Source organism: Hipposideros armiger, unplaced genomic scaffold, assembly GCF_001890085.2.
Source record: "Hipposideros armiger isolate ML-2016 unplaced genomic scaffold, ASM189008v1 scaffold_42, whole genome shotgun sequence".
Taxonomy (NCBI): Eukaryota; Metazoa; Chordata; class Mammalia; order Chiroptera; family Hipposideridae; genus Hipposideros; species Hipposideros armiger.
The window spans coordinates 3578016-3591984 of record NW_017731392.1 but is presented as its reverse complement, the minus strand read 5'-3'; the positions used below and the strand labels follow the sequence as shown (position 1 = coordinate 3591984).

Genomic DNA, 13969 nt, shown 5'->3' with positions numbered 1-13969 from the left:
CAAGGGCATTTTTCAAAGAAATAGAAGATATAATCCTAAAATTTATATGGAACCATAAAAGACCCCGAATAGCCATGGCAATCCTGAGAAATAAGAACAAAGTCAGTGGCATCACACTACCCGACATTAAATCATGCTACAAGGCTACAGTAATCAAAACAGTACGACACTGGCATAAAAACAGACACATAGATCAATGGAACAGAATAGAGAGCTCAGAAATAAATCCATTCATATACGGTCACTTAGTCTATGACAATGGAAGCAAGAATTTAATTGGGGTAAAGATAGTCTATTTAATAAATGGTGATGGGAAAATTGGACTGACACATGCAAAATAATGAAACTGATCACCTTCTTATGCCATATATGAGAACAAATTCAAAATGAATGAAAGACTGAAATGTAAGACCTGAAACCATAAAACTCCTAGAAGAAAATACAGAAAATAAATTTGCAAACATTACCCTGAGCAATATTTTTACCGATATATCCCCTCAGGCAAGGGAAATTAAAGAAAAAATAAACATTTGGGATTACATCAAATTTAAAAGTTTTTTCACAGCAAAGGAAACCATCAATAAAACAAAAAGGAAGCCTACTGAATGGGAGAAGATATTTGTCAATGCTATATCTGATAAGGGTTTAATATGCAAAATTTATAAAACACTCATTCAACTCAACACCAAAAAAACAAACAACCCAATTACAAAATGGGCATAGGATATGAAGAGACATTTCTCTAAAGAGGATATACAGATGGCCTACAGGCATATGAAAAAATGCTCAACTTCACTAATCATTAGAGAAATGCAAATAAAAACCACAATGAGATGGCACCTCACTCCGGTCAGAATGGCTATCATCAATAAATCAACAAACAACAAGCGCTGGCGAGGTTGTGGAGAAAAGGGAACCCTGGTGCACTGTTGGTGGGACTGCAGATGGATTCAGCCACTATGGAAATCAGTATGGAGGTATCTCAAAAAACTGAAAATGGAACTACCATATGACCCAGCAATTCCACTCTTAGGTATCTATCCAGGCTAATCCAAGATGCTAATTCAAAAACATATATGCACCCCTATGTTTATTGGAGCACTATTTACCATAACTAAGACTTGGAAACAACCAAAATGCCCATTGGTAGACAACTGGATTAAGAAACTGTGGCACATTTATACAATGGAGTATTACTCCGCTATAAAGAAGAATGAAATCTTACCATTTACAACGATATGGTTGGATCTAGAGAACATTATGCTAAGTGAAATAAGTCAGTTGGAGAAAGACAAATACCATATGATCTCACTTATATGTGGAATCTAAAGAACTGAATAAATGAGCAAAGTAAACAGAAATAGTCTCAGAGATATAGAGGAAAAGCTGATGGTTGCTAGATGGGAGGGGGGTGGGGATGAGAGAGAAGGGGAAGGGATTAGACAATATAAATTGCCACAGGGATATGAAAGACAGTTTGGGGAATATAATCAATAATGTTGTAAATATTTTGTAGGGTGTCAGATGGACACATGTCTTCCTAGGGGCACCACTTCATGGATGATGTAGAGGCTTAACCACTGCCCTGTACACCTGAAGCTGACGTTGAATAATATTGTATGTCAACTACAATTTAATATATATAAATAACCATGGGATGCGGAGTATAGTGTGGGCAGTGAAGTCGTAATACATATGTATGATATCGAGGGTGGGAAGTGGTGGATTGGGTGAGGGAGGTTGTCACTTTGTGAGAGGTGAAAAGTATAACTATTGCATTGTTTTGTACACCTGAAACTAATAAAACAAATTTCAAAAAGAAAGAAAGAAAAAAAGAAAACCCTGGGAAACTACTAAGACAAAAATTACTTTCCAGATTCCAGAAATGGAAGAAGCTTGGAAACTCAAGCAGATATCTATAGTCGATTTTTGACTATGTTACTATCCAACTCTGAGACAGGGCAGGAGGCGTTATACAACCTGTCTGCCTAGTCAGTGGGGGAAAGATGAACACTTTGCCAGGGAGGAGGGAGGGATGAGTAGACAGAATGGAGGCGATTTTTAAGACAGTAAAACTGCTTTGTATAATACCGCAATGATGATACATGCCATATATTTGTCCAAACACATAGAATGTACAACACCAAGAGTGAACCCTAATGTAAAGATGGACTTCAGATGATAATAATGTGTCAGTATAGGCTCATCAATTGTAAGAAATGTACCACTCTGGTAGAGGATGTTGATAATGGGGGAAGCTATGCATGTGTAGAGGCAGGAGGTATATGGGAAATCTTTGTACCTTCCTCTCAGTTTGCTGTGAACCTAATACTGCTCTAAAAAATGGTCTATACCTTTAGCTGCAGCAGCCATTAAGGAGCAGCAGCCCTGGCTCTGTGCTATCCCATGGCCATGGGCCTCAACAACGGCCACAGGCGACCAAGAACATGAGCAAGCTGACCAAGCACACCAAGTTTATGCAGGACATGATCTGCGAGGTATGTGGCTTTACTTCCCAGGACTGGCACACCACGGAACAGCTCAAGGTCTCTAAGGACAAGGGGGCCCTGAAGTTCATCAAGAAAAGGGTAGGGACACACATCTGTGCCAAGAGGAAGAGAGAGGAGCGGAGCAATGGCCTTGAGGAAGGCAGCAGCCAAGAAGGACTGAGCCACATACCCTCTGTGTGTAATAAAACCTTTACACATTAAAAAAAAGTCTATAAAAATTATATAAAAATAAGAAGAGGGAGTACTTCTTTAATTTGATTTCTGAATCATTTAAAACTATACATAAATATCATTCTCAATGATGAGATATTAACCCCCCCCCTTTCCTGGATACCAGAAATGAGACAATGCCCACTATCACCACTTCTATTCAATACGATCCCAGAAATCCAACTAGTGTGATAATGCATAAAGAGAAATTAAAGGCATGACAATTGGAAAATAAGAAATAAAACAAATATTAAAGGAGATTGCAGAATTCTGTACACAGAAATTATAAATGAATCCACAAAAAATTTATTAGCAATTATAAGTGCATTTGAAAAGGTTGCTAGATATAAGGTCATCAAAATAATAAAATCAATTATATTTCCATATACCAAAAAGTAAAATGGCATTTAAAAAATTATAAAATATATAATAACATCAAAAATATAATTTATCTAGAACAAAACAAATACATGTTCAAGCTCCTGCATGGGAAACAAAACAATATTGAAAAATTAAAAATACCCAAATAAATTGGGAGCCTATACTATATCGTTTAAATGAAATATTTAATGTGTCATGATATCAAGTCTTTCTAAATTGGTATAATATTACCATGATAAAATTCCCAGCAGAGGGTTTTGTTAAGTTTATAAACTGATACTAACAGTCCTTTGGAAATGTGTTTCCCCATGTAGAAGACGCACCGTTTTTCGAAAATTTTACGGTCTAAAAACTGGCTGCATCTTATACAGTGGTTGTAGATTTTTTTAACTTGCATTTCCTGCTTTTTCACGCTTGTTGTCTTTTGCTCATTAATTTACACTTGTTACCGATACATTAGGTTATGTTTTGCCACGTTCTGTCCAGAAATAGCTCAGAAAAGATTTCCGTACAGTGCTGAATTCAAGTTAAAAGTGATCCAGTTTGCAAAAGTGAATGGAAATCGTGCTGCTGAACATAAGTTTGGTCCTCCTCCAATTGAGAAAACAATCCGAGGCTGGCTATGGTTAGGAGTTTTGACAGTGATGAGGAGTTGTATGAATTTTATGATGAATAAAACTTGATTTCAATAACTTTAGGTAATACATTTTTTACACATTTCAGGCCCCCAAATTAAGGTGTGTCTTATACATGGGAGTGTCTTATACATGGGGAAATACTGTAAGTAGCTATGATTACCCAAACAATAGGAAAGAAGCAGAACAAATTTATAAAATCTACACTGCCAGATAGCAAAACCTGTTATAAAGCTTTATAGACTAAATTGGAAACAACAGAGTCCACCAAGCTGCCACACATATGAATTTTGTACTTCTCTCATCTTATGTTCGTAAAAAACTGAACCCATATTGTGAAAATGGAAACTTCAAGACCACTGAGGTCAGTAGAAGAGAAAGACATCTTACCTTGGGGATGAGGTAATTTCTGAATTTAATATCACGGGTCACTGAATGGGGTAAGTCACTGGGGATAAGGTCTATGTATCTCTGGGCCTCATGCACCACGGCATCCGTGTAGGGCATGTGGCTCCTGTCCTGCATGCAGGGGCTCCGGTGTCTGCCAATCACACGGTCAATCTCTTCCTGGACTTTAGCTGATAAGACACAAGTAAGACTGATGAAAAAAACCCAAAATGCATACCACATTTACATACAAATTCAAGGATACATGAAACAATATGAAGGTGTCCCAATGTCATTATAAATGTCAGTTATATGCCCAGAAATATACTAGACATAGAGAGAATTATTATAATATAGATACAATGATTCTTATACAAGCTAGGCTTTGGGATACATCTGTGTGCATCTATGTATTAGCATACAAGATAATACAAATAGAAATTATGAAATGCTTCAAAATATAAATAGTAAATTATTAACTCAGACTGTACTCAGTTCTGGTCAAGATGGCAGAATAGGTAAACACTATGCTTGCCTCCTCCCATGATAACCTCAAATTATAACTAAACTATAGAACCATCATTGAGAATTGCCTCAAGTCTAGCTGAAGAGAAGTCCCATAACTAAGAACATACAGAAGAAGCCACATCTAGAGGGGTAGGAGGGACAGAGATGGGGAATGGGCTGAACCCACACCCGCGTGTGGAGGTTAAAAACTGGGCATGATATCTCAGCTGTGGAGGTCCCTGCTGACGAGTGAGAAGTCCCAACTCTACACCGGGCCCCCATTCCAGGGTTCCAGTGCTGGGAAGAGAAGTCCCCACAACTTTTGGCTGTGAAAACCAGTGGAGATTGCAGCTGAGTGAGGTAGCTGACTTCTGGAGTCCCAGGTATTCCTCTTAAAAAGCCCACACATGGATTTACTCACTGATGGACTCACCTGTTCTGAGCTCCAGCTCTGGGCCAGCAGCTTAAAAGGTACTAGGGATATATGAGAAGGAACTGAATTGTCTAGCTTCAGAGTGAAGGCTGAAGGGGCAACTTTCTCCCAGACAGAAGTGCTAGCAGAAGCCATTGTTCCTTTGTTGAGCCCTCCCACTGCCCAATGTGTAGATGCAGGCGGCCACCACATCTGAGTCTCCATCAACCTGGCTAACACTGTTTGCCCCACCCTGGTGATTTCCTGAGACTCTGCTCCAACCAACTTGAATGCCCACTCAAGTTGCTTCCAGTGGCTTTTCCATACAAGTGGCCTGTCATGATTCATGCTGTGGTCTACCCTAAAATCTCTCAAAGGTTCACAAACCCCAAAACAGTAGTATCTGGTCTCAGTGTGCCCTGTACCTCTTGCTGTGTAGCCCCAAGCCTCACACTAGCGGCAGCTGGCGTCATTTAAAGGTTTGGCCTCTCATAGGCACTTCTAAACCTAGTATGGGTGGTGGCTATCTGCAGATTGCTTTGAGGCTCATGCCAGGTGGCCCCTGGTAGGGCACAGGCTGCTGCTGAATGAGGCCTGTGGCAGGCCTCACAAGACACCTACTACATGAGGCCACTCTACTAAGACTGAGAGACATAGCAACCCTACCTAATACATAGAAACAAACACAGGGAAGCACCAAAAAGGAGAGAAAAAAAAAACATATCCCAAATGAAAGAACAGAATAAAACTCCAGAAAAGGAGCTAAACAAAATAGAGACAAGCCATCTATCAGACGCAGAGGTCAAAACACTGGTTATGGGCCGGACGAGTGGCGCGATGGTTAAGAACTGGCTTGGGACGCCAGAGGCCCTAGTTCGGATCCCACATATGAGGGCCAGTGACACTGCCCTCCACAGCTAAGATGATGAACAACAGCTCAACCTGGAGCTGGGCTGTCCTAAGTCGCCGGCAACGGCGTAGGTTACAGCCCCTGTGGCAGTGGGTTGCCATGGTTACCGTATTTAGCCAGCAGCCATCGTTAGTGGCCAGCAGCCGCAGTAAGTGGCTGTCCAGAAGCCGGCGACTGATCTGCCTCGCCCGCGAAGAGCGCAATATTGGTGCCGGCATGGGCCAGTGAAACGACATCTTCCACAACTAGACTGAAGAACAAAAGGACAGCAACTTGTCTGTTCCCCTTCCTCCAATTCCCCAGCACTGTTCCCATCCCCCAATTCCACAATTAAAAAATAAACAAAACCGAAAAAAACACACTGGTTCTAATATGCTCAGTGATCTCAGGGAGAATTTCAACAAAGAGATAGTAAACAAAAATATGGAGATACAAAATATAAAAAATTATCAGTCATAATGAAGAATACAATAACTGAAATGAGAATACATTAGAATGAATCAACAGTAGATTAGATGAAGCAGAAGAACAAATCAGCATTTGGAAAATAAGATAGCAAAAAAAAAAAAGAAAGAAAAAGAAAAAGAACAGCAAAAGAAAAATCAATAAAAAAAAAATGAAGATAATTTAAGGGGCCTCTGGGAGAACAACAAGTGTACCAACATTCACATCATAGGGGTACCAGAAAAAGAAAAGAAAGAACAAAGAATTGAAAACCTATTTGAAGAAATAGTGATGAAAAACTTCCCTAATCTGGTAAAGGAAATACACATATAAGCCCAGGAAACACAGAGTCCCAAACAAAATAAAGTAAAAAAGGCCCATAGCAAGACACATCATAATTAAAATGTCAAAGGTTAAAGACAAAGAATCTTTTAAAAATATTAGTTATTTACTCTTTTCAGTTACACTTGACATTCAATATTAGATTAGTTTCAGGTGTACCACATAGTGGTTAGACATTCAAAGAGAGAACCTTAAAAACAGCAAGAAAAAGCAGTTAGTTATCTACAAGGGAGCTCCCATAAGACTGTCAACTTACTTCTCAACAGAAACTTTGCAGGCCAGAAGGGACTGGAACAAAATATGCAAACTGGTGAAAAGCAATGACCTACAACCAAAATTACTCTATTCAGCAAAGCTATCATTTAGAATCAAAGGACAGAAAAAGAGCTTGTCAGACAAGAAAAAGCTAAAGGAGTTCATCACCACCAAACCAGTATTACAAGAAATGTTAAAGGGACCCCTCTAAGAGGAAGAAGAAGAAAAAAATGAAAGAAAATGTGAATAATAAAATGGCAATAACTACATATCTATCAGTAATCACTTTAAATGTAAACAGATTAAATGCTCTAATCAAAAGACATACATCGGTTGGCTGAATGGATAACAAAACAAGACCCTTATATTGGCTGCCTACAAGACACTCACTTCAGATTGAGAGACACGCAGACTGAAAGTAAAGGGATAGAAAAAGATATTACATGAAAATGAAAAGAAAAAAAAAAAAGCTAGAGTAGCAATACTTATACCAGACAAAATAGACTTTAAAACAAAGGCTATAACAAGAGACAAAGAAGGGCCCAGTAATCCCAGTTCTGGGTATTTATCCAAAGAAACCCAAAACACTACTTAAAAGGGACATGTGCATCCATATGTTCATTGCAGCATTATTTAGGGTAGTCAAGATATGGAGACAAGCTGGGGTGTCTATAAATGGATGAATGGTTAAAGAAGAGGTGGGACATATAACAATGGAATGTTATACTCAGCCATAAAAAAAAAAAAATGAAGTCTGGCCATCTGCAACAACATGGATGGACCTGGAGAGTATTGTGCTGAGTGGAGTAAGTCAGACAGAGAAATACAAATGCCATACGATTTCACTTTTATGTGGAATCTAAGGAAAAAAATAAATGAACTAATAAAACAGAAACAAGCTTATGGATACAGAGAACATTTGATGATTGCCTGGTGGGAAGGGGCTGGGAGAAGAGATGAAAAAGAAGAGATTAAGAAGTACAAATCGTTAGTTACAAAATAGTTATGGGGATGTAAAGTACAGCATAAGGAATATAGTCAATAAGTATAATAACTATATATGGTGTCAGATGGGTACTAGGTTTATTGGGGTGATAACTTGGTAAGTTATATAAATGTCTAATCATTTTGTTCTCCCGAAACTAATGTAATATTGTATGTCAACTTACAACTACCTTATGAGGTATTAGGGGCACAAATTGGCTTCTTCACCCATGATATATCTTCCTTTTTTGACATTTAGGTTACCAATTCAGTCTCCCTATGGAATTGGGTTATCAACCCTCCATCTGCTCTATATGATTCAGGAATTTGTTAGACTTGATCACTATTTACTATGCTCTTCTTCTTCAACTTTTCATAAAAGATAAAAGTATTGACCCAAAAAGAAATGTTTACGGAAAAACCATTTTTTCTGGACTCAGACTTCTGGAATAATAAAATCCCTTTAGAAGGGTGATGTCAGTACAAGAAAAGAAAATTACAAACCAATATCACTGATGAACATAGATGCAAAAATTCTCAACACAATACTAGCAAACCAAATTCAACAGCACATGAAAAGGATCATACACCATGATCAACTCAGATTTCTCCCTGAGATGCATGAATGGTTCAAAATATACAAAACAATATATGTAATATATGATACACCACATTAACAGAAGGGATAAAAATAAATGATCATCTCAACAGATGCAAAAAAGTGTTTAACAAAGTTCAACATCCTTTTATGATAAAGACTCTCAGCAATTCCATAGAGAAGGAATATATCTCAACATAATAAAGGCCATATATGACAAGTCCAAGGCTAACATCATACTCAATGGTGAAATGTTAAAAGCTTTTCCTCTAAGATCAGGAACAATATAAGGATGCCTACTCACCACTTTTATTCAACATAACACTGGAAGTCCTAGCCAGAACAATTAGACAATAAAAATAAACAAAAACCATCCTTACTGGAAAGGAAGAAGTTCAATTGTCTTTATTTGCAAGTGACACACCTTATACATACAAAACCCTAAAAACTCCACCAAAAAACTGTTTAGTGCCAATAAATAAATTCAGTAAAGTAGTAAAATACAATTCAATATGTAAAACTCACTTGTGTTTCTATACTAACAACAAACTATCTGAAAAAAAAATCAGAAACACAATCCCATTTACATTAGCATCAAAAATAATAAAACACTTAGTAATAAATTTGAACAAAGAAGTGAAAGATTTGTACACTAAAAACCACAAAACATGGATTAAAAAAATTGTAGAGAACTAAATGGAAAGATTTCCTATGGTCATGGATTAGAAGAATTAATATTACTAAAGTGTCCACATAACACCAAAAACACAGACAACCAAAGCAAAAATAAACGATGGGTTTACAGCAACATAAAAAGCTTCTACCAGCAAAAGAAACCATCAACAAAATGAAAAGGCAACCTGAACTTGAGAGAACATATTTGCAAACCACATACCTGATAAAAGGTTAATATCCAAAATATATAAGAACTCATACAGCTCAATAGAATAAACAAAATATATTAACAACTCAATTAAAAAATGGGCAAAAAACCTGAATACACATTTTTCCAAAGAAGATATACAAATGGCCGACAGGCATATGAAAAGGTGCTCAACATCAGGGAGATGTAAACCAAAGCCACAATGATCTATCACCTTACACCTGTTAGGGTGGCTATTACCCACCTCTTAAGAAAGACAAGAGATAAGTATTTGTGAGGATATGGGAAAAGGAAATCCTTGTACATTGTTGGTAGGAATGTAAATTTGTACAACCATTATGGAAAACATTATGGAACTTCCTCAAAAAATTAAAAATAGAATTATGAGATGATCCAGCAATTCCACTTCTGGGTATACATCCAAAAAATGAAATCAGCATCTCAAAGAGGTATCTGCACTTCCATGTCATTGGAGCATTATCCACAATAGCCAACATATGGAAACAACCTAAGTGTCCATCAAGGGATGAATAGATAAAAAAAGGAGGTGTACGTACACAATAGAAAATTATTTGGCCAATAAAGAAGGAAATCCTGCCATTTGCATCAACATGGATGAACCTAGAGGATATTATGCTAAGTAAAATAAGCCAGACACAAAAAGACGAATACTGCATAATCTCACTTATATGTGGAATCTGAAAAAGTTGAACTGATAGATAGCAAAGAGTAGAGTGGTGGTTGCCAGAGATTAGAGGGTGGGACAAATGGAGTGATTTTGGTCAAGGGGTTATAAGCTTCTGTTACAAGATGAATAAGTTCTGAGGATCTAATGTACAACATAGATCTATAGTTAACTACAGTTAATAAAACTATATTGTATACTTGAAATTTGCTGAGAGAGCAGGTGTTAAGTACTGTTACCACATCAAAAACAACAAAAAATCTTAACTATGCAAGATAATAGATGTGTTAATTAGCTTGATTATTTTACAATGTATATGTATGTGAAACCATTGTGTTATATACCTTAAATATACATAATTTTTCCTTATTAATTATATCTCAATAAAGCTAGGAAAAATAAAGCTGTTTATTTAAAAAGGAAAAAAAATTCCTTCAGGCACATCTTCTGTCTACATAGCATGTATCTTTTATAAATAGTTTCCAGATTATGGAAATTTTCTCAGACCTTCTCACCAAATTTCTAGAATTTCAACTATATTTCAACAAATATCGTTCCCATCTTCACTACCCTAGCATTAGAACACTGCATATTCAGAATAAGGAAATATTTCTGCAAGAACATACCTACCGTTCAAGGTGGTTTAAGAAAACTAATAGTCAATCCTAGGCAAATTTATGTGAGCTGTGCCTGCTGCAAATCTTGTCCCATGAAATGCAGACACTTATGTAAGTTTTTTATTGATGAAATTCACAGCTCTATTGCTTTTGCTGTGGCTCACAGTGTCTTTACTTCTCAGTCATCCTTCCCTATTATGCAAATTTGTCTCACATTTATCTGTTTTTCATATTTGGACAAATTACCTGGGGGTACGGAAATTTCAATAATGAAGCTTCTGTAAAGAAACAAGATGAAATGCACTAGCAGTGTTTTCCCAACAAATTTTCTGAAATTCACCTTGCCCGCCATGTTGGGCATACCTGTGACCTCTGGGTGCTTCAGCAGGAGCAGGAGAGCATATCTCAGGGTGGTGCTCGTTGTCTCTGTCCCAGCTCCAAACAAATCAGTTACAGTGGTTATCAAGTTTTCAAACGTAAACTCCAACTGTGGGTTGTGCTTTTCCTAGGAATAATTTGATGTAATTATTTGATAATTTGCCAGCATACGTAATTAGAATAAATCCAAAATCACTCACATTGTTATAAAGTCAAGCAAACTTAGAAACTGGAGAGTGTAGTATTAAGACAACAACAACAACTGTATGGTATGGCAAAGTGTGTGTATTAGTTGACCAATCTTCATTTCCTACCCCCTTATATCTTGCTTGCCTAAAAATTCCATTTCCCAACCTCTTTTGCAGAGACAGTGGCCAAGCCACACATCGCTCACCAATGGCTTGCTGGTGCCACTTTCTCTCTTTCCTTCTTCTTACTCAAAACACAGATATGAAGGTAGAGGTCGTACAGACATCACCTCTAAACATGAGTGTTTAAGCATTAAGATGAAGCCTATATGCTATGTATGCTATAAAAAAAAAGAAAGAAAGAAAAAGAAAAAGGAAGGCGCCTGAGTCCATGATTCCTCAGAGCTACTGTACTAACTTAGACCCCCCAACATGAGATTTTAGGATAAATAAACCCACTATTTCTTTAAACTATTGTTAATTGGGTTTTCTCTGGTTGGTAGGTAAACACAGTCTTTATTGATAGAAATGGGTAAATTAGAGCCATATCTTGAAAGATGTTTATAAGCCAGGATCAAATGTTTGTAATTCTCTTCTTTTGTTAAAGAATTTATGTACTCTATATGCCTAAAGACTATTATGAAATTGAAAATGGGCAAAAGTCAATATGGCAGCACATACTAGAATATATTATAGAAAAAGAGTGGATTCACAAAGTCAGTGGGGCCCACCACTCTAGCAGTCCTCCCTTACCTGCAGATCTGCAGGGGATACATTCCAAATCCCCAGTGGATGCCTGAAACAATGTATAGTATGGACATATCTATATATATCTATATATCTATATATATATACATATGTATGTATATGTGTATATGTATATTTTTTCTGTTCATATCTTTCACTCACAAATTTAATGCCTTTTCCATCTTAACTAAGCACTTATAATGCACTGTGGCCATAACTTTTGCAATTTTTGGTGCAAAAGCCAAACGAGCACAAATTTCTTTTTTTCTTCTTCACAATTTCAAGACTAGAAGGAAGATTCATTCTTACTACAGATCTGCTTTAGTAACCTCAGCATACATTTTTTTCCTTTCCTTATTAAGTAGACAACTTTCAACTTTTCATTTAAAGGAAGCACTTTATAGCTTCTGTTTAGCATATTGCCAGCATCACCACTCTTGCACTTTGGGGCCATTTTTAAGTAAATTAAGGGTTATTTAAGCACGGGCACTGTGACACCAAGACAGTTGACCTGATAACCAAGTCAGTTATTAAGTGATAACCTGTGGGTAGCGTATTGCCAGACAAAGGTATGATTTACAACTTGAGCAGGATAAAATGGGAAGGAGCTGGACAGCGTGAGACTGCATCATGCTACTCAAACTGGTGTGCAACTTAAAACTCATGAATTGTTTATTTCTGGAATTTTTCATTTAATATTTTCAGACCACAACTGATTGTGGGTAACTAAAAAAGCAAAACTGGATAAGGGGAGACTACGGTATTGCTTTCCAGATGTGAGGCAATAGGCAACTTGGTCCAGGAATGAGTGTAGGAATTAATAAAAAAATACAAACAGAAGAAACAATAAATACGAAGATAAAGAATTTGGGCATTCACTGTCCATAGGGGATGAAGGAGAGAATAAGGGTAGTGCAGATGCTGAGGGTAAGGGACTGACTGAAGAGAGCTCTCATCAATTGGAAGTTGGGAGACTAAAAGCACTTCAGAAGGACAACAAAGGATGATTACAGATGAGATCTTTTTGTGTTCTATGTGATGCAAGAAATGACAATAACAGTGAGAAAGTTTGAAATATTGATGATGGAGGTCATTAACATGAGGAAAATAATAACTTTTTCCTATCCAGTCCTATAGATGAGCATTTATTTAATAAGATTCTTATCCTCTCCAAGTGACCTGTGGCATACTTAATATTATGCAATCAACTCCATTAAGACAAACTAACCCTTTTAACAGTTGTACATGTTAGAAAAAGGTAATTATCCCTATTGGTAACATCAAGTTCATACAGTTTTCATACAAGCTTCATAAGCTTGTCAACTCAAAATTACTCTAAGGCCAAGAAGGAGAGTAGAGCACTTATAAACCATTATTAGAATTTCTGCCTGTTCAAGTGAATTCGAAGAATTAGCATTTATGCACACATAGCCAATCAAAAATTAAGCTAGCCTACACAAAACATTGTTGAAAAGAATTCAAGAAGACCTAAGTAAACGGAAAGACATCTCACATTCATTTCTTGAAAGACTTAAAATTGTTAAGATGGCATCACTCCCCAAACTGACCTATAGATCAACATGATCCAAATCAAAATGTCTGCTAGCTTCTTCACAGAAGTTGACAAGGCAATCCTAAAATTCATGTGGAAATTTAAGTGACCAAAAACAGATAAAAGAGGAACAAAAAAGAACAAAAGTGGAGGACTCATACTTCCTGATATCAAAACTTACAACACAGGGCCGGCCGAGTGGCGCGATGGTTAAGAACTGGCTTGGGACGCCAGAGAGCCCCGGTACGGGTCCCACATATGAGGGCCAGTGACACTGCCCTCCACAGCTAAGATGCTGAACAACAGCTCAACCTGGAGCTGGGCTGCTGTGAGTCCCCGGTGAC

The 13969-nt window shown here is 37.2% G+C and overlaps 1 protein-coding gene and 1 pseudogene across 2 annotated transcripts in view; one reads left to right on the top strand and one right to left on the bottom strand.

Annotated features, from left to right (window-relative positions):
* The window catches only part of LOC109380970 (cytochrome P450 2C18-like), a 39332-nt gene that overhangs the window by 10869 nt on the left and 14494 nt on the right, over positions 1-13969 (bottom strand). For both annotated transcript variants that reach the window (XM_019639127.1, XM_019639126.1), the window contains 2 exons: positions 11124-11265; positions 4127-4314 (listed from right to left, as the gene is read on the bottom strand). In XM_019639127.1, the coding sequence (XP_019494672.1) occupies positions 4127-4314; positions 11124-11265 (330 nt within the window). The remainder of the gene's footprint in view (positions 1-4126; positions 4315-11123; positions 11266-13969) is intronic.
* LOC109380913 (60S ribosomal protein L36 pseudogene) lies at positions 2188-2670 on the top strand (annotated as a pseudogene).